The sequence below is a fragment of the Perca fluviatilis genome, chromosome 16 (genome assembly GCF_010015445.1).
Source record: "Perca fluviatilis chromosome 16, GENO_Pfluv_1.0, whole genome shotgun sequence".
In the NCBI taxonomy this organism is placed as follows: Eukaryota; Metazoa; Chordata; class Actinopteri; order Perciformes; family Percidae; genus Perca; species Perca fluviatilis.
Window position 1 is genome coordinate 13,709,076 of NC_053127.1, and position 26,630 is coordinate 13,735,705.

General features: G+C 38.3%; 1 protein-coding gene across 3 annotated transcripts in view; it reads left to right on the plus strand.

Moving 5' to 3' along the window:
* fstl4 (follistatin-like 4) overlaps positions 1-26,630 on the plus strand; it is a 243,672-nt gene that overhangs the window by 209,998 nt on the left and 7,044 nt on the right. For 2 of the 3 annotated variants that reach the window (XM_039778070.1, XM_039778071.1), the window contains exons 9-14: positions 4,611-4,772; positions 10,578-10,712; positions 11,436-11,462; positions 12,730-12,848; positions 14,813-14,962; positions 23,166-23,273. In XM_039778070.1, the coding sequence (XP_039634004.1) occupies positions 4,611-4,772; positions 10,578-10,712; positions 11,436-11,462; positions 12,730-12,848; positions 14,813-14,962; positions 23,166-23,273 (701 nt within the window). The remainder of the gene's footprint in view (positions 1-4,610; positions 4,773-10,577; positions 10,713-11,435; positions 11,463-12,729; positions 12,849-14,812; positions 14,963-23,165; positions 23,274-26,630) is intronic. The other variant, XM_039778072.1, reaches the window with a different exon arrangement.

Here is a 26,630-nt window from a genome sequence, read left to right on the forward strand (position 1 = left end):
TTTATCTTGAAGACAGTAAAAGTACTAAAGATCAGTCTCAAATAAATGTGTAATCCTATTTGTTTGTTTTCTTCCTAAACACAAATTACCAAAAAATAATTTCTATTTTGTATTTTCTAATAATAAGTTAAGTAAGTAAACTATCTTTAAAAAGCACTTGTTAACACAGTAGTTACAAAGTTGTTTACAGCAGGGAGAAAAGAGAAGAAAAAAAATGAGACAGACAAAACAACTGATAAGTAAAAGACAAACCACAAAATAAAAGGTCATAACATTAAGAATACACAGACAAGTTTGAATTTAGCTTCTTTGAGACTTCCTGGGAGACTTTTTTTTGAAGACAAAGAGCAACCAAAGCAAATGGATCAAACGGGCTTCTCGACCACTACAGATTAGGGATTGACCGATACTGGTTTTTCAAGGCCGATACAGATTATTAGTAGTTAATGAAACCTATAACCAATATTTGGAACCAAACTGCATTTACAGTAAAAATGAAGTCAAAATTAAGATTTTGGAATGTTAGAAACTCCAACACAAAACTTTGTTCAAATGCTTTAAGCAATTATTTAATAAATTAGAAACTTTCAACCTAATACACAGTAAAAGAGAGTCAGATAGTGTTGTAAGACATTAAGTCAGACTCAGTGGTGACTGAAACTGAAGCAGAGGGACAGAAAAAGAGCTGTACCGGAGCCAAAGTAGCGCACTTTTAATTATTTAACTTTATTGGTTATCAGGCTAATAAAAAGCCGATTCACATAATCTGTAAACTGCCAAAAAACAGCCCGATAATCGGCCAGGGACGATAATCTGTCTCTCTGCTACACTTCTTCAGCTATTACATGTTACCATGAAAACACTATTTGTTACCCTTCATGCAGTGAACGGACTTACTGGGGCTGTCAAATGAACTGCAGTGTTAATGCATTGTATGGACATTAACATAGAAAGTAAGTAAACAAAATACTGGTTTACAATTAGTAGCAGATATTGTCTTGTGTCTTAACTCAAAGATTATGAGAGTTGACTTTTATTCTTGAGTCTTTGATTAGTCAGGTTTACTTTTACTTTATTCATTTCCCAATATTTTCCTGAATAATTGATTATTGGTTTTGCCTATATAATGTCAGAATTTTTTTTTTTTTAATGCCCATTATATTGAGATGATGTCATGGAAGGCACAGGAGTCAGGATGGAGGTAAGTGAAGCTGAACTTTATTACACAAAATCCAACAAGAGGAACAGAGAGCAGGTCTACAGGCAGCACTCCGACAGGTATAACAAGTAGTTACTGAGAGCGAGTCTTATTGTCATGACATTAACATACAAGACCAGACAAAGAGTGAATGTGCCTGTGCTACTTATAAAGAAGGTGGACTGATGAGGTGCAGGTGGTGAACTGATGACATGGCATAATGAAGTGCAGGTGTGAGTGATCAGTGGTCTGATGGAGTGCAGGTGTAAATGATGAGGGCTGATGACGGTGAATGGGAAAAGAAACTGAAAGTCCATGACAACCAACTGAAAGTCCATGAAAACCAACTGAAAGTCCATGTAAACCCGACAGATGATGTCTTAAAAGTCTTGTTTTGTTTGACCAACACTAAAAAAAACAAAGATATTAAGTAAACTATCATACATGACAAAGAAAAGCATCAAATTCTCACATTTGAAAAGCTTGAACCAGTGAATCTTGAGCATTTTTGCTTGAAAATCTATTTTTATTCGATTATCAAAATGGTTGCAGATTCATTTTTTTCTGTCAATCAACTAATTGATTAATCAATTCAGCACTTGTTTTATTATTATTACACAGTTTCACCATGTTATGTAGATGTTCCTCTATAATGAAGCTATGCTTTAGTATATGAGAAGTTGGTTGTAAAAATGATTAGGTTCCCTACAGGTAAAAAAACCCCAATGCAGCTGTGGTGTTCATACACAAGGCTCACACGATCACAACTGTCAAGTATTGAATCAAAGTGACTCTTTTGCCATGAAAAAGAAAATCATACCTGAGGCTGTAAACTAAATATGCGTGCATGCAGCACATTCACTTGATCCAATGCAGTGGGGACAAGCTACTTGAGCTAAAATACATCTGAAAACTACACTCACACTGATTTTGGCAGGCTGACCATATTAAAGCATTGTCTTGCTCATATTAATTATCTGCTTAAGGGTCTTCCTCTCCCCTAACTTTAGACTTGAGAGTTATTACTAGGCATGGCTCCAAAAAACATCAAGGGAGGTACCCCTACCTGTAACTTAACAATTCAAAGACAGCAGCAACTACAGCCTTCCTAATTTCTGCGCTTATTTCTCAAAGGAGGAGGATAATGTAGTCAAGTAAATCTTTTTTAAGAGAGACAATAGGGGTGATTGTTTTGTTTTTCTAAGATGCTAATTGAAAAGAAATGCAGCTGAATTTTAGACCTTTAACTAAAGAGGGAGAGGGGTTGATTGGAAGGGAGTCTGAAGGGCAAGTTATCAGGAGAGGGCAATTACCAAATGTTTGTGTGGGGGATTCAAGGTAATTCAAGCGAGATAGGACAAGGTGCGTTAAGGTGGAATGGAAGGGAGCCAAGTGCCACATTAAACTAAGTGGATGTTTTGCATTGTTGTATTAAAGGGATAACACACATGCTTATGAGAGAAATGACAGCACTGCAGTACCCATAGTCGCAGTCTAGTACTCTTTTTTTTTTTTTTTTTTAAAGGTATTATCATACCCTAGATAATGGTATCAATGCTGTTGAAGAATGTTTCTGTCTAGTATGTACTTATTAAAAAATGGAAGAAAATAAGAGTTGCTGTACTGTTTTGATAGAAAAAAGATCAGATGATAACAGACTTGACAGAACACAGATTCCAATACAGACAGGCCAAAGGTGAGGCATACTGTAGGTGCGAGTAGAAGTACTTGTGTTTCAAAAATTCAAAATTTACTTAAGTAAAAGTGCAAAAGTATTATCTATATCTACTTTAGCTTGTGGAGGTGGAGCTAGTTTTAACTACTCTACAGTAAGGTAGTTTGTCCAGTGGTTCCAAACGTAGGGGTCAAGCCCCTCCAAATATTCTAAATCTGGGAGGTTGTGAGATGTTTAATGGGGAAAAGAGAGAAGAAAAAGTAAGTACTGGTACACAAATTTGTTTTCATGTTTTTGACTTCTTGCTAATCTTTGCTTCTCTGTGAAATATTGGATAACTTGAACTCTATGAGCCTCAAACAGTTATGAAAGCATGTGAGACGTTTACAGGAGAAATGTCTCTTTGGTAGGGCTGGGCGATATGGAGAAAATCAGATATCACGATATTCTTGACCAAATACCTCGATATCAATATTGCGGTGATATTCTAGGGTTGACAATTGATGCTTTCACAAAATATCTTCACACTTAGATTTTTGATAAATAATCATCAGTAATGTGGATATAATGACTAAGTGGGTAAAGGCAAATAATAGAACAGCTAGAACAGTCTGGTAAGTTCAGAAAGTACATCGCTTTACTGTAATGCAGCCTTTAAAACCAGGAAAAGACAATGTCATATCACGATATCGATATAATATCGATATATTGCCCAGCCCTACTCTTTGGTGAAACTGCTTACAACTCAGATATCTGAAACCTGATAAGGCCCCCAGCTGCTGTTTGTAAGAGTAGGTCATACAGGTTGGAAACCACTGTTTATTCTTAAAATAAGAGTAAGAAAAGTCAATAAGTTACCCTATACACTTATTGACTTTTCTTACTCTTATTTTAGCTTGAATTTGACTGTGAGCAACTGCAATTAAATAATTTCCCTGAGGGGATCAATGAAGTATTCTGATTCTGATTAATCTTTAACAATACATTATATTATATGAACTTAACATGATTTTAATGTTAACCCATAAATATAGCTGTATGTTATGGAGTAAAAATAAATATATCTGTGAAATGTAGAGAGTAGAAGTATAAAGTAAGATGAAATGGAATTACTTAGGTAAAGTAAGAGTACCTCTTAATTGTATTCAAGGACAGTATTTGAGTAAATACACTCCACTCAAATTGCACCACTGATAGTACTTAAAAATATAATAAAACTATATAATAAGATGAAAGAGAAACATTAGGAAAAACAAAAATAAGTAGGTAGTAAGCAACAGATGCCAAATTAATTAGGGTTTAGGGGGAGGGTTGTAAATTAAATGCGAGATGTGATTGAACTCCTGAAGGGAGGGGCTGCCAAGCATCGAAATCAGAAAATGACATCTTACCTGTTCCTGTAAACTATTACCTCATACTTCATTTTCCCCCTTCGATTCCTTCACATTAATTTGCGGTCTTCTCCCCAGAGGAGGTGGTAAGTGGTAGATACGTCCAACATCTATTTCATGCAGGACTCGTCTCAAACTGTAATAAAGCAGCCCCAGAGCGCTTTCATTCTTGTTATGTGTGAATATATTCCATGCTGGGGTGAGACAAATTCCTCTCTGCCCACTGCATGTGTGGGTGTTTGTGCTATATTCCCCCAGGAGTTACCATGAAACAGTGTGTAATTAGGTTTTCACTCGCCCCTCTCCCTGTTTGTGTCTTCGGTTTTGTTTGTGTTTGTGCGTCCAGTCCCTCCAGTGATCCTGGTCTATCCAGAGACGCAGGCCCAGGAGCCCGGCGTATCTGCCAGCCTCCACTGCCACGCTGACGGCATCCCAAATCCCAAACTCCTCTGGCTGAAGAATGGCATGGACCTGCTGCCCAGATCCTCCAAACAGCTCTCTCTCATAGGTGAGGAGTTTTTCATTATTTTGGGTGTTGTCAGCATAGTATGCGTTTTAGCAAATATTGTGTTATGTTACATCTCATTGGTGCAGTGTTTTTTAATTGCAGTGTTATGTACCAACAGCACTGCAGTATACCAGCACTGCAGGAAACCTTTTTAAACCAAGACAATGCATGTTAGACAATGAAAAACACATTCTGTCAAACTCAGTCATTTCTTGGGGGGGGGGCTTTTCCGCCTTTAATTGACAGGACAGGATAGCTAGGTGAGAAAGGGGAGAGAGATGGGGAAGACATGCAGGAAAACATCACAGGTCGGATTTGAACGCTGGACCTCTGCGTCGAGGCATAAACCTCAAAGTAAATGTGTGCCTACTCTACCCACTAAGCCAACCCGGCCACGCAAACACACACATTTTTTATTAAAACCTCAGCTGTAATGTTTTGTTGTGCTTTCCATTCATTTGCATTCCATACCAAGGTGATAAAACCAAGATTGCAGACTGTAACCTTTTTTTTGCACTTTGACAAAATAAATGTTATTCTTTAGAAGTGAATGAAAAGGGAGATTAAGAAAATAAAATGAAATTGACTGTGTGAGGAGATGGCAGCTACTTATCCTGTCTAGAAGGTTTTTTTTAAAGACCCACTCAATATAAGAAAGAAGGAGCAGAGTGGAGCATGACTTTTCTTTTTATGGCCTAGTTCTCATTAAGGAAGAGTTTATTGGCTGTGTGTGGGTCATTACCTGTAGTAATAGCCCTCAGACACTCAAACATGGGAGGTTCTGCAAGGTTCACCAACATATAAACACTACAGAGGTTACGGTTTCAGATTTGCCTAATTTGGGCAATCGCAAGGGGCAAGAGTCCTATTTACAGTTATTTGCGTTTTATTAAAAACATTTCGTTAAGTGAAAAGACAAAAGTAGATTAAGTAGTTACCATTTTTATCTAGCCATGCTTCAAAAAAGGGATCAAAGCACAAAGAAGATGTGATTTGCTATTTCATTTCCATTCACATGTAATGTCAGTGTAATAAAGACACTGTAAAAGTGTTTCCTCTATTCTTATATTTGGCTTCTGTAAAATTTGAACCACACACTGACCGTTGATAGGATAGAAGTATTGATTGTAATCCACAGTTGGACAGTAAAAGGAGAAACTGCTTTTTTTTGCTGAGTGAATGAAACTGAAGCTGTCCACGGTGCTTAACGGTCAGTGTAACGCTTATCAGTTCAATTTTCTAAGCACAAACGGACATTTGGAAAAACAGAAAAATGGGTTCCAATATCCAATTTTTCATTTTTTTTCTGCCTTGACAAATTAAAAAATTGGATCTTTAAACTGTTTTTCCAATTTTCAGTTTTTATTCAGAGGATCAGAAATTTAGAAAATTACAAAATTGCATCTGAGATCCAATTATTCAATACTGCAATGGTATTCTCTCCCTCGTTCCGCCTAGCTACGCCCCGCCCCCCACTCGAAACCATCAGTTGCAAGCACCTCTGACCACAAAGTCTATCAGTTTTAGTTTTTTTTGGTCCATATGCAGTTAATAACCTGCATATTCCACAAAGTAGAGGAAGAGAATACCATTGCAGTATTGAATAATTGGAGCCCAGAATCAATTTTGTAATTTTCTAAATTTCTGATCCTCTGAATAAAAACAGAAAATTGGAAAAACATGTTAAAGATCAAATTTTTTAATTTGTCAAGGTGGAAAAGGTGAAGGTGAAAAATATGATATTTGAACTGAAATTTAACTGATAAGCGTTACACTGACCGTTAAACCACTCAAGCCTGTTCTCTGCTTGATATTCCGTTGTTTAGATTGTCATAGAACAAACCTCTTAACACAGCTACAGGGATACTGTACCTTGACATGTGACATTATAGATCATTTTTCTGACCCAGATGCATTGTGGGAAGGAAGCTCGACACATTTTCCTTATCACTAGAATCAAATACCTTGTTAATCAAGGGCAATGGGTGCAAGCTACATTTGTGGCTGTGTTGAGTGAAAACTGTGAGCTAAATGCATTTTGACTGGTTTAGTAGGCCACAGAGGAAAACATATGAAGTGTCATGAAGGCAACTTACAACATGTCAAATAGGATCATAGACGGATTGTCATGACTATGGCCCCAGGGTGCGGTGAGCAGTCTCTGCCAGCACAAAGGAATTGGGCGCACAATAGCACAGGTTCCAGTAACCTACACACACCATGTATATAATAGTACACATTTGATGATTATTTTGGTGCATTGCATTGCTGACATGAAGCATCAAATAATGTAAAAGTCAAATCACTTTTTAGCTAAGCTGCTCAGGATGTTTGTTGAAACTTGACTCCATGTTACTTCATCTCCACACAATTTCATTGGCTAACGTTTAGGCTGCAATAATAGATTAGATAGATTCTTCTAATTCTTCTAAATATCTGGCTCTTCACTGTAGCTGCTAAATGCCCCACTACATTCACCAGCTAGTTGCTAAATCTGTCTTTGTTTGGTGTAAAGCAGGTAGTCTACAGTGCGTGCACAAAGCTTTTAGAGCTGAAAACAGCTGCCTGTTGTAGCCAAAAACAATGCTGAGTGTGAACTGTGTGTGAACCAAACACTTGCAGGCCGAAAAACTAAAACAATTAGCTGAAAGATGCTATAAACCGTTGTAGTGCTATGACAAACTTTATAGTTTTAAATGAAAGTAAATTACCTGCTGGTTTAATCCTTTTCACATGCAAATAGTCTTGTGATCCATTGTTAATAAAAAAATATTGATTATAGCCCCATTGACTCCTGGGCACAGGCACATGCTACATTTGCCCTTGCAGTAATAAGCCCATGGGTAGGAGTTAGGAAGACTTAAAGTCCTCAATGAGGGGAAAAAAAACATTCAAAATCCCTATCATCACAAACTGCTAGAAGCTTGCAAAAATAAGGATAAAAAAGCTAATTTAATGAGTGGTTGATTCAGTGGTTTTTAATAAGAATTGATCAGAACATAATTATGAATTAGAAGTAATTAAAGTGGTGTCTCATTCTATGAAGGCCTGCTTTAAGGCACTTTTCACTTGAAAGAGTTTCACAGTTTTCCCTGATAAAAGAGAATTATTATCAGAATCCAAAAGACATTTATGTGAAAAGCTTTGCGTCAACTCCTTTTAAAGTCTTGTTATTTTACAACCCAGTAGTCATTAATTAGAAGTTAGAGATCATTTTAAACATAAAAAAGGGAACAACCTGTTGTTGTTTTTTGCAAGCTTCGGTTTTATTGCTGTTTTATAATTATTGTTCCTGCAGGACGACAATCAATTACAGTATGTTAGCTTTAAGTTTTAACAGGTAGGAAAGAAGACATTTAACAGGATGAAAAGACTGAGAGTGGCAGAGTGTGAATGTTCTAGAAGTTCATAGCTGCTATTGATACTTCAAGAGATGTACAGAAAGGGATACAATCTGAAGCTTCCTTTTATGTTCTTGCACAACATGGCCTGTTAGAGCACCACTGTGACACCCAACATCATTCACTCCCCCCATACTGTAGAGTGTGTGTTGTTCAATCTAGAGCTCTATACAGTACAGGAAGGATCAGAGTGCAGCTGTACATCACAGAGCTTGATGCTGCAGCAAACATCAAAGAGTCTGCCTCCAACGATAACCTCTGTGTCTTAACATCCGACATCACCTGTCACTTCCATCTTATGTCACTTGCAGCTGCCACTTGAGGCAAACAATGTAGCATTGAATAGTATGTGGGGGAAATATGTGTGAAGCAAGGCTATTGAAGTAGAATGTAAGACATTTAAAGCATTAATTGTCATGTTGAAGTAAAAGATGTTGATACTTGATGACACAAGATTAAGCATTATTTGCACCCAAAACCAATCTGAAATGTACCTTAAGCAAAACATGTGCGTGTGCCCTTGCCGTTTTTTACTTTCTCAGATGTTTATAACATATCCACACAAGCTTTTTACATTGCTTGGTTTTGTTATGAAATGTTTTTGTTGTTTTGTGTGTGGCATCCTATGGATATACAAACACAGTTTGGCATACATTTAGCAGTTTCTGTCAGATTACTCCTACACACATACAGGACTGGGGTTTGTAGAAATATTTTATTAACAAAATGTGTGTATGTGCTCATTGCAAAAGAGCTGTGTTAGTCATTGAGGAAGTGGTTAGAAGTATTCCAGATGACCTCTGATGCACAGAAAGTTAAGCTTAAGTCATAAAAATAGTTGAGGCTTTTATGGCATAGAGGTGCATTGTTTGAAGGTTGTGAGAACGGAAGAGGAAGTTGCACCACACGAGGCCCCGACCTTGGCATGTGTGTCTGTGGAGATACCAGTTTCTGTCTAGAAACAAGAAGACCCCCCCCCTATGAGGAATGGATAAAAGCTTGAGGGAGAGAACAGATCAGAGCTCATAATTCGGAGGACATCTTGGTGGACCAGCTCTGACTTGATGTCTGATTGCTAGGGAAACTTAGTCTCTGTCTATGAACCCACAGCTGTGTTGTAACCTCTTATGCTTTGCTTAACTGGGGTCCGTTTCAGAAAGCAGGTGTAGTGAAAACTCTGAGTTTGTTAACCCTGAGATGAGGGAAACTCAGAGTTTTCTGTTTGAGAAAGAGAGATAACTTAACCTCAGTCAGTTACTATGGTAACCGAGTCTGTGAACCTAACCTGGTCGGGAGCAGGTTTTCTTCCATAAACCTTGAATTTCTCTCAGTCTCCTCCCTCTGACACAGCACTCAACACAACACAACACTTTCATTTCCTCATTCATTCATTCATTCATTCATTCTGTATCAGGCGCATTTTAGTGCAGTTTATCTGCATGAATAAAAAAACGTGTTGGTTTATTAACCATGTTAGGCTTGAAACGTTTTTGTTCCGAACATGGCATTTCCTTTTGTCAATGATCCCATTGATGAAGAAGCTGTATTTCTTTGTTAGTTAAACATAAGTCGGGAGATGATATTGAGTCCCCGACTATAGATGTATTTTCATTACCAGATACTAGCCTACCTATTTGAACGGTATCGTTTTTCTTCACAGTCTCTCAGTTATGTAGCCTACATAACCTTACCTGTCCTCATATATAACGTCACCCATCGTGGACATGGTCTTACATCCCAGCACATTCTTTGTGTCACATTACGTTTTTTTTGCAAATGGCAGTTTTCTTTACAGCATTGGTGATGCGGAGCATATAAAGCCACTGTAGCATATAAAGCCACTGTGGCAAAGCGCCATCAGAAGAGTGTGACTCGCTCTGAAACTTTTTTTTAAACGTTTTTGTAGAGTTCCCTGGACACAAACCAGTAAGAGACATTCAAAAGAAATAAATGATTGTAAATCATAATTCTTTTAATGATGGTGCTGCAACCTCAGAATGGGATTAGTAGTAGCTTACTTTGTCGCCAGCAGGATTGCACCAAAATGAAATTATAGGTGTAATACCATTCCAGTTTTCTCCAGTAATATTATAAGCTACCAGTGATTAAATATCAAATTAATACACCATATTAGAGCTTACGCATAGACTCAAGCAGCAATTTTCTCCCACACCAATTCTCAATTCAATTTTCAGTTAGTCTAGTCCAGATATTTCGTGTGCATCTGAGGGTGATAATACGTTTATCAGTCTAGAGTCTGGAAGAATCCACACCAGAAATGGTTGTTGGGAAGCTTTGTATTATTAATGCATTTTTTCCAAATGTATATGTAGTGTACTCCATAAAGATTTAAAAGAATTCAATGCAACAACAAACTTTCCTTTTGTTTCCTCTCTTCCTGTAGCAAATGGTAGTGAGCTCTTTCTTGGCAGCGTCCGGTACGAGGACACCGGAGCCTATACCTGCATTGCCAAGAACGAGGTGGGAGTGGACGAGGATATTTCCTCTCTGTTTGTTGAAGACTCGGCCAAGAAGACCCGTAAGTCATTGTCAAATTTCAACTTTTACTGCACAAAGTTTTAACAAAAATCCTTGTCAAAGATTATGCCAAAAAGAAGTCCTCACACCTCTGTTTGCAGAAAGACATTTTGTATGCTGGCGTAAATCCTAATGGCATGGCTGCCTGTTAGACACAATTGTAAGCAGTATTTAAGTGATATAAGTTCGCAAAGACATAACTCTTTTATAGTAATGCTGAGATCAGAGGACACAATATCAGCTTGATATTGTCCCATCCCAACTGAGGTGGGCAGTTCAGAACCAAAAATGAAAGTCAGGCAGCACAGTTGCTCATTTTATGCCATATTTTATAGCGGGGGGACAAGCACTAAAATCACATATTTTAGGTTTCTTTGATATTTGGTCTTTCATTAGATTGCATCATTGTGAAGAGTTAACCATCGCCACCTAGGAAGAGCTTTTTGGACCAGTTGAAATTAAACAGAATAATCAATTACTTCTGAGTAATCTCTTGATTTAGGAGGAAATATGCTCCTGTCAACAGCAGTGAGGAACACTTTGTACCTGTCAAATATGTTTAGTTTTGTTTTGTCTTGGCATGGCATGAGAGAAATCACCGCTTCTGTTTCTTGAAAGATATTTATCTTTTTTTCACAAGGTGATTTAATGTTTTACCCCTGTTACACCCCCCCACCCCCTCCCCCTTTTTTTCCTTTCTATTGCTCGTTGGCTGAATCTGCAGTTGCAAACATTCTGTGGAGAGAAGAAGGTAATACATGACATTACTCAAAAGGCTGTTGTGCTCTTGTGAATAAGGAAATGGGGGGCATGTTATGTAGCTCTTCGGGGCCTGTAGCTGGATTACTACACTTTCCAAGATGTTTGTGGTACTGTCTAGAAGAATCACAAAGTTGTTTTCTCGCCAGCAAAACTTTAATTTAAAAATCTTGCTTTCTTCCATGCATGCCCAAGGTGTTTTATCCTTTTGTTGGAGTGCTTTCTAATCTGTTTCTTAGATCACCTGGGGAGTAAACACTTACACAGAAGCATGCATTTTTATGCATTTTGCAGATAATACCCCAAACCCAGTGTGGTGGCTACAAGGAAAACAACATTGTGGTTTTCAGCAGTATACAAATCCATCCTGTCTTTATAATATATATATATATATATATATATATATATATATATATATATATATATATATATATATATATATATATTTTTATAACCACATCAGCACGGCCACAAGTACAGTTGTACTACTGCACTGGGAAACCTGCTGTGGTTTAGAGTGCAATACAAACACAATCTGTTATATATACATCATCACCACATCAGGTTTACCACAGAACCAAAAGATAACAGCATAGTTGCATCATTAACACAGTGTGTTTTGTGTGTGAGCAAGTGTATGTTTGTGTGTCTGTGTTCATACATGGATTGCATGCATATATACAGTATGTTTTGTGTTTTTCTGACAGTGTGTTTCTCTGGTGGACTATGTTTGTCTCACAGCATTAAGTGCAAAACTGATGTCCCACCAGCCTGACAAATCAATCATTATCATATTTTGTGCATACTGCAAGTGTGTTTATGTGCCTATGCTTATCATCTCTGCTCATGTGATGTATTCCTGACAGCAGTAATAGCTTGTTATTTATCCAAATGGCTCAACGTCAGGCAGGTACTTGCTAACTCATCAGCAGCTGTTTACATGACAAGATGTGAAATGTTTCTTCTTACAGACAGTGCCTTTAATGTGATGCTTCTTGCGACTGTATGTTGTGGATATGTTGCTGACAGGGCTCTTTGTAGGCATTGTCAAAAAGGCTCGCAGCCACACACTACCCATATCCACACACAAAGCAATAGCATGCTAACAGGAGTCCTCCAGCAGGAAAATTGAAATGGCCATCACAAATGTCAGATAAAATGGGAGCAGGATTTTCTGCTGTTTTTAATTGTTTTTAATTGTTTTTGTTTTTTAAAGCACGTTTGTCAACCCTTTTCTGTCTTCCTGTCTTTTCTTCCAGGGTTGAGTGTGGGGAATATGTTCTATGTGTTTTCTGATGAGGGCATCACTGTTCTTCAGCCAAGTGAATGTGAGATACGCAGACACATGAAGCGGACAGAGAGAATTGTTGCTACCTATGTAAGTGCACTTTGTCTTTATTTTTATTATTTTTTTTTTTTGCTCTCGTGATTTAATGATGTAATAGATTTAACACGATTAAAGTACATAAAAAAATGGCCATGTCAGGTAAAGAGTAGCCTATATTTTAGTTTCAAATTTCCTCCATATATTACTAAATACATTTCAGGATGGCAGCGTTTGTAACTGCTAAGCTGATGCATTTCAAAATCAAATTATGTGCAAGGCAGAATGATGTCACTTAGTTTTTACATTAAGGCAGGCACTCACACAGTCATGACACATCAGGTACACCGCAAAGAGCATCTTACTCCCCATTCAGTAACAAGTCTTAATTAGGTTGTTGTACCATAATCCAAACAAGCACTGTTAGGTACCAGGTGTTGTGTTCCTCAATGGGACAATTATCCATTAGAATCTTAAGGCTTTTTCCTATCTTATTATATTCTATAGTTATTCAGTAGAATTTCAGTGTGGAATTCTCATAATGGTGCTCCTCACCTTACTAATGTAATGGGATTACTTGTGTCCATTAGTCAACAGCTCGGACCAATAGACTGTATAGAGTCTATACTACAGACCCTGAGGTTTTTAATCCACTGGAGAACATCCCCCTCACAGAGCAATGGGCTTTGGATTGTAAAAGTTGCTTGTTTCTCTGAGGGATTTGGGTTTTACAGGGCCCTGTAATTGTATTAGAGATCAATACAAACTCAATAAGCCATGTGTTAGCCAGTTCCTGCTGTAAACAGCACTTTCTCCACTTTTGTGAGGTGGAAACTCTAACATAACCTGTGTACGTGTGTGTGTGTGTGTGTGTGCGCGCGCGTTCGTGTATTGGTAATAACACACCAGTATATGTAGTGTGTGTGAGGGAGTGTGCATAAATGTGTTGTCAGCAAAGACGGCAGGCTGCAGGGCCTGTAGAAGTGATTTGTAACTTGAGTCAGTTGTGGTTTATGAATTTGGTGGTTTTCAAACTGATGCAAAATCTCATTATGACTTATTATTAGTAGCATCTATAAGAACAGTATCATTGGAATGAGGCATACAGTGCTAAAGACATCTGTACGCACCTTTGGTACGACTGCGTTGTATTGTTGAAATCAATATTATTGTATCAATAGTTAAGTTCTTTTAAATCAAGGCTTAACACATGAACTTAAAACTTTTATTAAATGTAATTGGGACTATTTATTCATATCGTGCACTGCACTGTAGCTGCGCTGTATTTTTTATTCTCCTGCTTAACCTGTCTTATTCTTTTTCATCTTATTTGTATCTTCTACTTTACTTTGCTATTTTTAAATCCTATATATATGTCACTTTACATTATCTTGTCTTTCTTTTCTGCCCTTTGAATTGCCTTGTTGTTGAAAGGTACAAATAAACTTGCCTTGCATTAACAAGAATATTTTTCCAATATAAATATATATCACAATAAGTGCATTTAGTAATCAAATTAGTCTATTGACAGAAAATTAATCAACAATTTTGAAAGATTTGAAAGTTTTTTTTTTGTCATTTATCAAGTAAAGGTGAGGATTTGTAGTTTTTTTGTTTTTGTTTTATACTATTATTTATATTATTCATCTTTGGCTTTTGGACTGTTGGTTTTACAAAACAAGAAATTCTATTTTTTTGTTTTGAATTATATGGACTAAACAATTAATCTTTAATTGAATACATAGTTAACAGATAAAGCAATAATGAAAAAAGCTGCGACTTCCAGCTGTTACCCACATACCATGTTGAAGCATTTTGTAAACTGAGACGATGATTTCATCATCACAATGCGATTCAAATGAACGTAGATAACCCAACATTTTTGAATCATTGCCCAGAGTAAAACGCATCATACTGCTGATCTATGACACACCAGGAAATCTTGCCAACCTCTTCCTCCCTCGGTTGCTCTCATCCTCCTCCCATCATCCTCTCTGTTCTCTGTTGGTTCTTCTCAGGAGGAGATGTGCCCTAAAGGTGAGGGGGTGTCACCTCAGCACTGCGTGTGGTCCTCAGCAGTTAACATCAGGGATAAGTACATCTACGTGACGCAGCCCCTCCTGAGCCGACTGCTGGTTGTCGATATTCAAGCACAGAAGGTGGTGCAGGTGGGTGGAGCAGATATCAGGCCTGTCAAACACACCAAAGTCCCAGAACATCTGAGAAATTATTAATCTTTAAATTAATGACTGATGCTATGAAACTTATGTAGAAAACTTTGTATACTGGCAAAGTTAAGTGTTGACAGAAGTAGCTTTCACTGGTTAAAATGAGAAACCATATCAACCATCAGTTCTGCGAGTAACTTGATGACAGGACGTTACACGTGTCTGTTGTCTGTTTAAAGTGCTCTCTGCTGCCGGTGTCTGTGCTCATCCAAAGATCATTTGAGGGAAGAACCTCCACTCTAGCAGTTTTACATCAGTTTCAGGAGTCTCATTCTCCCAGTTAAACTTTCATTCATATCATATCAATAATTTGAGCTTTTTATCAAGTAGCTAATGAACAATATGTTGAAGTAGGCTACAGTTGTTAATTCAGTAGATACAAATTTAATTAACATAACGTAAATAAGTGCTATTTATGTACCCTGTATTGGCAGATACCCAGTATTAATTTTTTTTTGACTATCTCCAAAAAAACTACGTGAGCGTTATCAGATTATAGGTTACATTAGAAAAAACTCTGCTCAAACTGGCACATCAGAATCAGAAAGCTTTTATTGTCCTTGCATAGGAATGCAACGAAATTAGTTGTGGCACTCAGGTGATGCATCAAACATAAAAAAAAAAAAGTTTTTAACAAAACAATAAGAAAAAGGACATTCAGTGGTATACAAATACAAGAAATAGATAAATATAAAAGTATTTAAAGGGCAGCAAGTGCTTAGTGGATTGCAGTATGGCAGTGATTACTCAGTGTAAGGTTATTCACATAGCCTCTGTACCTCGTCCCTATACGCAGACTCATCTCCCCCCGAGATAAGCCCGATGATGGTTGTGTCATCCGCGAATTTGACAATGGTATTGGACGAGTGTGCTGGTGCACATCCACTGTGTAGTTTTCCCTTACTGTGAAAGCTTGTCATGGATGCTACTATACCAGGCTTTAGGGTAACATTAGTGGCTCTGTTCTGCTCTTTATTGGATTTTGGGAGGTTTACACTCTTGCAACTGCAGCCAAACTCTTTATCTGGGACAGGATTATGTTTACACATTAGTTGGTTCTCATCCTCCGTCTTTTTCTGGTAAAAGTGAAACATATTATTTGAAGATCGAAACAGTGAGGCATGAATGTGACTTCTGCGTTACTGGTCCAAGTTTGTTTTTCTACACAAAGCATACATTCGAAACTCGAAGTATACACATCCAGTCGATATACATCCATGCAGCCAATGTTTGGCTACATTTCAAACAGCATCACCAGTGTGAGGTGCATTCGATTTAACTTGCCACGCTATTGAACTGCCACCAATGTAAGAAGACCACATGCAAGGTAAAATAAATCAAATGCACCTCAAGCGCCTGATACAATATGGTGCCCAGGTGGGTGCTCGCTGCCTCGCCATTCATCTTGTCTGTAACGGCTGTTTAGAGACTGAACCCCTAAGGGGTTCTTCCCAGGGTCAACATCATTTATATTGAGGTACGGGATGAGAGGAAATAGGCCTAACTCAAGGAGAAGGAGGTGGGAGGGAAGAATGGAGATAAGTGAAAGTTTGAGTAGAGAGAATGAGAGAGACACCAGGTAGCAGGGGAAAACTGTCATTATAAACCTGTGACTTGACCTTGTTATCAGTTTAAGGTTTAAAGTGATATATATATTTTTTTTTTGTTGATTTTTTTGGGGGGCTTTTTGGCCTTTAATTCATAGGAAAGATGAAGACAGGAAAGAGGGTTAGAGAGATGGGGGATGACATGCAGCAAAGGATTGCGGGTCAGACTCAAACCTGGGCCACTGCGGTAAGGACTGAGCCTTGGTACATTGGGTGCACGCTCAACCAGGTGAGCTACCAGGGCGCCCCAAAAAGTGATGTTATTTAACACTCCACTTTTATCAATAATGCCACTTATTTGAGAGGTTTTGTTTTAAAAATGACAAGATCAGCTCCACTTGTTTTAATTACAACCAGACCAAATGCACTAGGACTGATAATAGTTCTTTTTTTTCCAGTCAAAAATATAATCACAAGCAAAGGAAAAGAATGTGATGTGATATAGGCTTAATAAGAGGAAAAACGGAGGTGTGTTTTTGCGCATAAGATGTTCTCACAACATTTAAAGTTCAGGTTCACCAGTTGCCCCTTTTCTCTCTTTCTCCCTCCAACACTGTAAAATGTCTTTGCCTCCCTCGATCACCCTGTCGCTCGCTTGCCTCTCCCCCTCTCTCTTTCTTTTTTTTTGTGAACAAGTTTTTATTATTTTGAAAGTAAACATATATATCCTTCAAACAGCAGTACAGGCAAGTAGTAAACAAAAACAAAAAGAAAGAAGAGGAGAGAAAAAAAAAAAAAGGGTAATGTGGCGACCTCCCATCCCCCTCCCACCCACTTAACCCTGGATCTCTGTAAAACTCTTACAGGACACGAGAGACCACGTAACAAAAAAGAAAAGAAAGAGGAACCTACAGGTATTGATTATAGCAATTCCTTAATCTTATCTGCCATTGTTTGCCACGCTAGAATAGTATCAACTCCAGCACTGTGCATTCTTGCCACTGATAGCTCCATATTAACTATGTCAATGTATGTGTTAATCCAGTGGGACTTAGTGATTGTATGTGGAGGTTTCCAGCGTAAAGCCAGCAACTTCTTGGCAGCAGTAATGCCTGTTAAGAGCATACGTCTCTTCCCACATGTCAACTTTAGTGGGGAGGTATCATTTAAGAGTAGCACAGCGGGAGAACATGGTACAGTGACATCCAGAACATTAGATAAGGTAGCACAGACTTCACCCCAAAAAAGCCTCACATCCTTGCATTCCCAATACATATGCATGAATGAGCCTATAAGTCCATCAGAGCACAGGGTGCAGACTTGAGATGTTAAACGTTTCATGAGAAAGTTCCTCCTAGGAGTGAGGTAAGTCCTGTGAAAATAATTGAAATGAATCTGTTGATGGTCCGGGTTTTTAGAAGCAAAGACAATCGAGGACCAAATCTTTTCCCAGTCCAGTGAATCACCTCCGATGTAGTGCTCCAGATCACTAGACCATACACTTAAGATGGGGAGGGTTTTATAAGAGGCATCTCGGATAAGTGAATATATTCGAGAGACCAAACCTCTTTTTCGGCCTTTATTGTACAGAATGGAGTGCAAAGGGTGGGTAGTAAGAGGAGAACTCCATGGTACTCCATATGCTTTCATAGATGACCGTAGTTGAAGGTACAGAAATAAAGATGTTCCAGGCAATTGGTAAGACAGCCTCAGATCAGTCACGTAGCCCGCTCTCGTTATATACATCAGCTAAAACATAAATACCCCTAGACCTCCAATCCGGGGATGAGAATGGGACCCCCCTAGTTAGAAGGGAATAGTTATTGAAGAGTGGACTATTTAGGTGCCATTTACATGTGCTCTTAGATTCCTTCTCAGCAATAACCCATGTTGATAAGAGGAAACTCAATACGTGACCAAGCCGCAGTTTAGCACGCTTCAAAGGGACAGCGGAGTAAATCAGATCCTCCAGTCTGTGTGGGGATGCTAGGTTCTTTTCTATAGATTTCCAACAGGGATCAGAATTAGAGTTAAGCCAATCTGAGAGTGGTCTCAGTACAAATGACCAAAAGTAATATTTAAAGTTAGGCACAGAAAGACCACCCTTTGTTTTAAGCCATTGAAGTGTTGCTAATTTCACCCGTGGCTGTTTCCCTCCCAAATAAATTTAGAGACCAAAGAGTGGATTCTTTTCCAGTAATCAATTGGGGGTGGTAAGGGCAACATTGAGGAAAAGAAATGTATGCGTGGTAAAATATCCATTTTAACAATTGACACACAAGCTTGTAATGAATTTGGCAAGTGAGACCATCTACTAAGATCCGCCTCAACTTTATTATAGATGCCCTCGAAATTCTTATTGGCAATACTGGGTAATGAAGGAAAAATGTCCACCCCCAAGTATTTAAAGTGTTTGACCACTGGGATGTGCTGAGGTAATGAGCTCAGGTTCAATTTAGAGTTTAAAGGGAGAAGCGCCGATTTGGTCCAATTGATTTTATAACCAGATAGAGAGCTAAATTCGTGAAAAGTATCCAAAATATGCAGTAATGATATGGCTGCTCTGTCAAAAAATAGTAAAATATCATCAGCATACAGCGATACAGAGTGAGAGGTGTTGTTAAAAGTTATGGGGGAAATAATCGGGTGTTGACGAATTTTCTGGGCGAGGAGTTCTAATGACAAAATAAAAAGAAAAGGGCTTAATGGGCATCCCTGTCGGCACGAGCGTGATAAATTAGACTTGTTCGATATGATGCCATTCGTGTTTATCATTGCAGATGGGTTATTGTATAGTATTTTAGTTAAATTAATAAAAGTTGAACCCAATTTAAAGCGCTGTAAAACCATCCACAGGTAATCCCATTCTAGCCTATCAAAGGCTTTTTCTGCGTCGAGGCTCAATATTGCCCCTCTCTCTTTCTTGAAGACCCTCCCTGCCCTGGGTGCAGAAGGTTAGTGCATCTTCCAGTGCACATTGGTAGCTTGCTTTCAACAATGGCCTTCAAAGCAAGAGAGAAGATAACAGATAACAATGAATGTACTGTATCTACTGACAGAAGGAATGCAGGAACAAAACAATCGCTTTAATTTTTTTAATGGTCACGTCAGAATGGTGCATTTATTATCCTCACAGATTTGACAAAACACAGTAATCAGGAAGCACAATCATGTACGAACACGAGATTGCCATATTTACAAAAAAAGACGGTGATCAACACTTTCCTTTACAAGTGTGAGATTAAAGCAGCACTATTTATTCCTAGAAATACACACAACTTAAGTGTCTGTACTCATAAACTTGGACTGTAACAAAGTAGAAAGTGTTGCTGCTGGTGTAAAACCCAATATATGTCTCCTAAATAGTAACTCAATCTAGAAAAAAGCAGAAATTTAGATCCTAGAGGAGCACAGATTGCTGATCCATTACTACTCTTGGGTCCTTTATCAACATGCTTTTGCTCACTATAGTGAAAACTTGTCTTTGTTTGCAGCCGTAAATATGTGGAGAAGCTGCACTAATAAAGGCTTTCATGGTGTTGCACGAAAGTAAATGGCACCTTTTGTTATCTTTTTCAACAAAGGGATTTAACCTTGACTCTGATGTGTCAGACCTGTGCCAGCTAAACCTCCCACTGGGTATGAAAACAAATGGCACATTGGCTAATTGAAAAGAAAGCCAGATGGTAATGACCTATGGTTATATAGTCACTTCAACACACTATGGCAGTTTCTTTTGTAAATCGGTGGGAGGCGGCATGCAGTTTTCACCTAGGTTTCAGTTGTGCTTTTTTTTTTTTCTCCTCTTAGCCCAAATGAGCATGTTGTTGCAAACAGTTTCAGAAACGCGTTCTTTGAAGTAAAAAGATATTCTGGTTTCCTGAAGGATGAAATTGTTAATGTGTGGCACCCCTGTGTACTAACTTCTGTTTTGGTAATACCCTTATTGCTGGGAGTTTTCTGTTCCGGACCTCCTGACAAGCAAACTTTAACATCTATCACATTGGATTTTCTGTTGAGTTTCTGTAGCTGGAGTTTTACTTTATCAGTTAACCTATGAACAGTCACAAGAGTTGAGGTTTGATAGCATTTTATTGAATCTGAAACTTCTCAAATCCTTAATCAAATCTCATAAAGCTTTTAACATTTGCAAGTCGGTAAAGTAAAACAAAGTCCTGATTCAGAAGTTGATGGGCTTAAATCATTGATACGATCGTCTGCGTGAATGTTTATATTTGGAGATTCCCCTGAAATTGATGGGACACAATGAGCTAGATTGTTTCTCTGTTGATCATGTTAACCCTTTGAAACCTAGGCTTTTGTTTTTTCTTGTATTTAGTTGCAGACTGTTAGCAGAGTCACTATATGTCTTATATATTGTTATTTTTAGAATGAGTTCCTCGGAAATGCCATTTATTATTGTTTCTTGTCTTACTTTGTAGTTTTGTAACTACAGTTTCCAAAAGGCTTTGGGGAATGTCAACAGGAATTATAATGTCATCATGGATTAAGTGAGATAGGCTAAATGTGTTAAATGGAGTCTTTTTTTTTTTTCTTTTAAGGATGTATTTGCAATGGATTGAGTTACTCTGTATCAAAAACACCATTCATTGGTGTTAGAGAAAGATGATTCTTTTACTTCACAAAAAACATTGCTTGGTTGAGTACAGACACCTGCCTGCTTTGCAAAGAGCACATTAACCAGACAACACCAAAAGTTAAACCTCCGCCTTTACAGAATCAGTGCTACAGCTGATGTTATCTGCCACTGATGAGGTTTGTCATTGTAACAGGCAAAAGCGACGGTCAGCACCAGCTAAAAACGAAGTCTTCCCGCAGTGAGCTTTGAAAAAAAAGTTGGATAACAGATTTGTATGTGTTAGAATTTTGCTAATGTGGGTATATTTACCAACAACAAACCAGATTTAAAATTAAACCAGCTATTAAGACATCATTCTAGCCATCACTTCTCTTGATAGCTGCTCAGTTTACTGCAAACAAGCAAACACACAACTCTCGTCAAAACCGTTTATGAAACCTAAAGGTTGCTCATATTGTCTAATATCACATCAACATTTATTCGTTACAAATATATCCTTAATTCCAACTTGGACTTTTAGAGGTGAACATCTAGCCCATTGCCTCCCAGTCTGCTGCATAGCAGCCTGACCTCAGCTTTACCTCTGCTCCCATCATGTAGGAAGCTAAATGCACGCAAAGGCAAATTCAGACATGCAGTCCACCATCTCCACTTACTGTACATACACACATGCTGAGTTGACACTTAGCTGACCAGTGCAGAGTAGAGGGCTGGACCTCCCATTACTGAACACAGAGCTCGTGGTCTCGCTCCACTGGTGAGGGTGTCAGCAGCTCCCTGTTCATCCAGCCAGAAGCAGGGTAATGGATTGTGTTATTCCGTGTTGTTGACATTGCAGCAGTCCTGAGGTTGAATACACCCCACCCCCACATCTGTCCTTTGTTCTTGTCTGCCTGTTCTATTCTTTCCTTTTACTATTTCTGCAAGTTATTCTGTATTCTTTCTGTTATTTCACCTGATGTGTGTCAGATATCCTCACTAAAAAAAGCTCTCCAGCAGTAAGTCTGTAAAAGTGCACATGCTGTCAACTTTTTCCTTCACTTTCTGGCATTTACACCTACTTAGGGGTGAGCTGTTATCACATCTTGAAAGTACTGAGTATTTTTCATTGTTGGGTAAAGGATTGATAGGTAGTGTGCTGGGGCCTGTTTCACCAAATTTGCAACAACTTTCAACTTCCTCTTAATTTTGACACATTTAACTAATTAAAACAAGCACCATACTTGCGAACCATTTGTGAGCATGCACGAGGACTGTAGCAAATTGCAGATACATTTCCGAGTTGTGAAATGGCACCGTTTTAAAATCTGTGTGTAAGCAGCATTCGCAAATAGATATTGGGAAACTGGTCTGTGGTCTTTTACATATCTGCAGTCCTTACATGAGTTTTTTGCATTTACCTCTTTTTTATATTTGTGGTAGGCAAACAAAGCATTACGGGTCTTGCAAAAGGACTCTTACTGGTGGGGTAGTCCGACGATGACGCAAACCCTGGTCTCCCAGTTGCCAAGCCTTAGGTTAGCAATGGTATTAAGGTATTAGGGACTACACCCCAACTGATATTGGATTTTTGAGGCCAGCACAAAGAGTTTAAAAAGATGAATGAGAAATTAGCAGTTTTTTTTCTTATTGTTAACTAGGATTGCTGAAGTTTTGTTATCAAGGAATTGTGACTGATATATGTACTGAGCAGAATATTTTACAGTTTAAAAATAAACTTGTCAGGGACCTCTGGTGGAAGACATATATTTAATGGCATTTATTGGCCAACATGGCCGGCAATAGAAATACAGTACACAGTATCTGTGATAAGCAAATTTTGCCCGATTCCACTATGCCTTTGGTATTTTAATGAGTAGTGGACATGTTTCTGTGACTTTTACATAAATATCAACTGGGCTTTTGTGACTTTTTAGCACCAATAGACAGAACTTCAATTATTTTGACCAAAGAACAATTAATTTAAACATTTCCTTGCTCTGTCCATCTCTTCTAGGCAGTAACAACAGATCCATTTCCAGTTAAGATGCTCTATGACAAGTCGCATGACCAGGTGTGGGTCCTAACATGGGGGGATATGGACAGAACACACCCAACCCTACAGGTAAGAATGTTTTGTCTGTGTAATGCTAAGAGCTCTCTCAGCTAATAGCAGTTTTAGTTTTGCTGTAGTTTTTGTTGAGTGCTTACGTGTTTAGTAGGCTGTTTAGTAGGGGCGGGAATCACCAGATGCCTCATGATACGATATCATCACGATACTTATGTCACGATAGGATATTATTGCAATTTTTAACATATTGCAATATTTTTTTCCCAACTTCAAATTTTCCCTAATTTCAAATGATGTCCCCAAAAGGAAACTTTGGCAACATCTGTTTTATCTAAAAAGATACATTTCTGTGTTTGTTCATCTCACTTCAATTTTATTGCAGCAAAATGGGATTGTCAAGCAGACAAACTGACCAACACATACAGTTTAATAAAAGATTGATACTTGGCGCCTGTTTATCGATACAGTATTGCCACAGAAAACATTGCGATACTATGCTGTATACATTTTTCCCCCCACCCCTACTGTTTAGGATATACTTTTGTATCCTATGTCTTGAGTTTTGTTTTGTCCCTTCCCGTACACAAAACATGTGAAACCGTGAACCATAATGAAACAGTTTATTAAAGTACAGGAAGTTAATCGCTATTGTAGCCTCAATTTAAAATCAAACTGGTGATTATTTACATAAAATTCAGTGCAGCTTTTAAAGTACAAAAAACTCTTATTTATTAATCTTTTATTACTAAATCACCTCACACCTACTTTTGCTGTGTGTATTTGTGAACTCTGATGAGCGATTATATTCCTGGAAGAATATAATCTATCTAAACTGTCGAAAGTTCACCAAGCGAGGAAAACGGAGCCCCATAATTAATTGAGCTCCGTTGTGTACCAGCGTTCCCTGTTTATGTGATAAGTATTTGTGTGACAACAGCTAATCTATGTATGTTTTAGAGCATTTTCCAAGCAAGCAAAACAGCAATTCACAGCTGCGATGCTGTCTGCTTGTACCTGGTGTCCCTTTGGACCACTGGTGTTGGAGGCTTCACAAATGAGAAATGATCACAGGTGTGGTTGTATTTAATCCACCTCGGGGGGATTGGGTGAGGCGAGGCAAGAGAGAGGAGGATGCAGAGAGGGTCGAGGAGGTGGAGGGGAAAGAGAACTGTGTGTGTGTGTGTGTGTGTGTGTGTGTGTGTGTGTGTGTGTGTGTGTGTGTGTGTGTGTGTGTGTGTGTGTGTGTGTGTGTGTGTGTGTGTGTGTGTGTGTGTGTGTGTGTGTGTGTGTGTGTGGACAGTGCCATGAGTGAAGTCACCAAGGGATCCCATTGTAATCTCTGTAATAGACACAAACATGTTTATTGTTCTGCTTTGTCCCATTGGAGCGACGAATCCCCTTATAATCATATGAGGTGTTGTGTTCAGTCTTTACTGTTTGGGGATGTGCAGTGTCTATTCATTATGGGGATTTCAGAGGGATGAAACACTCTCAAATGTCTGATTATTCAGAGGCTCTTTGGAGTGAAATTACTCATTTTAAATTCAGAAAATCACTTGTATGCATAAATGATTATTCTTCTGGTGCTGTTTGCATTACTGTAGTTGTTTTGCATTACTGTAGTTGTTTTGCGGTACTGTAGTTGTTTGTCAAATGGTCCTATGTAACGCTTAAAGCTTTAGTGAGTACATTTTTGATATTAATGAACGTCCGTTACATTCAAGCCATTGCTAAATGAGTTGCTACAAAGCTAATTAAGACTATCAGCTCGACCCAGTATGGCTGTGTGCAGAAACTCGAGTAAAGATAATTACCTCTTCTGAAGAGTCCGTCATGTTTTTTTAATCCACCGTGTCCTCCTTGGCTACGTAGCAACTGCTTGGAGGGGGGGGCGCACGGTCACTAAAAGGCTTGTATCATGTGGAGGCGCCAACAGTGTTGTTGTCTTCACTTAGAATTCCTCATGGGGGCGACAGAAACTATGCACTATAGCTTTAAGTTTGTACTGTTATTTCCAGAGTTTTAAGAGACTAATTATAGATTGTTTTGGATCTCATGGTGCCACTATGGTGTGGGAACAAAAAGTAGTGAAAAGATAACCACCTGTGTGTGTGGGTTTTAACAGTTTTTTACGGATTTACAATCTATATGGCCAAGTGGACCGCATGTGTGTGTGCATTCAGTTTTGCACCTTTTCTTTATGGAGTGTAAATGTACTAGCAGGGGATTTCTTTCTGTGTAGCTGTCTCAGTTAAGGTGCACACTCATGGTGTTTATGTTGGAGTTGTTTTTTTAAACTTCTCTCAGAGGTTATTGTCTTAAATGAAGCAGAAAATTCCATAAAAAACATTTTTTTCATCACAGGCAAAAACATTCACTCCTCATATAATTTAAAACAATCAGAGTAGCAGAGAGCAGCTTTGCATAACATTTCTCCATTTTGTGGTTGCTGCTTGAACTGCAGAAAACACATTTTTGTGTTTTTTCATTTTATTCATTTCCCCACTTCCTGCAGTTCTTCGGGAGTAATGAATAATTAGTGAGCAGGGGATGAATCACTCAAAAATGCAATTGCGGGGAAACCGCATAATGGATTGGAGGCCATGTGGATCACACCACAAATAAATGGTCTGATCATGTCATTATCATTTGGACTGAAAGTAATTGACCTGTTCAGCACCAGCCTGTCACTACCAGCAGCACGGCTTCGCTTCAGCAAATCGCATGTGTATGTGTATGAGTGTGTGTGTGTGTGTGTGTGTGTGTCTATGTTTGCGCATTTCAATTTGTGTGCTCATGATGTGTGCGTTTGTGTGTGCGTGTGTGATCACCTTGGTGTTTGTGGTATTTTTAAGCAGCTAAGTTTTAGGATGGCTCAATATCTTTGTGTAAACATCGGAGGGAGTGTGATTGTCAATTCATTAGAGAAGACAAATGGAGGAATCTCTGCCGGGCAGAGAGAAGCGTGGCCTTTCAGACTGTCAGTCCAGTCTGCTTCTACGTGCCAAGAAGACATTTAACTCACGGGCACTTTGTTTTTCTTTTTCTTTTCTTTTTTTGTGCACACAAGGACACAGTATTTCCCATCTGTTTTCTCCCCATTTATCTCTCTATGAGGTTTGCTAAATATGTTTAAGGCTGATTATAATAATACATTTATGTTGTCAAATTCAGTCTTTTTAAAAAAAAATTGGTTTATCCCTATTTCCTCATGTTTTTTGGGGTTTTTCCATTTCATTGACCTGTCACTTGTCAGTCTTATCTCTCTTTTGTGTGAAAGACATTGTTACTTTGTTTTGCAAAATGCCATATTATTTACACATTATTTTAGTTGAAGTTGAAATGAGCGGTTATGCAATACCTGAATATCTGGACTGATACAAAACAGTTTTGTTTTACTTTGAGAAATTT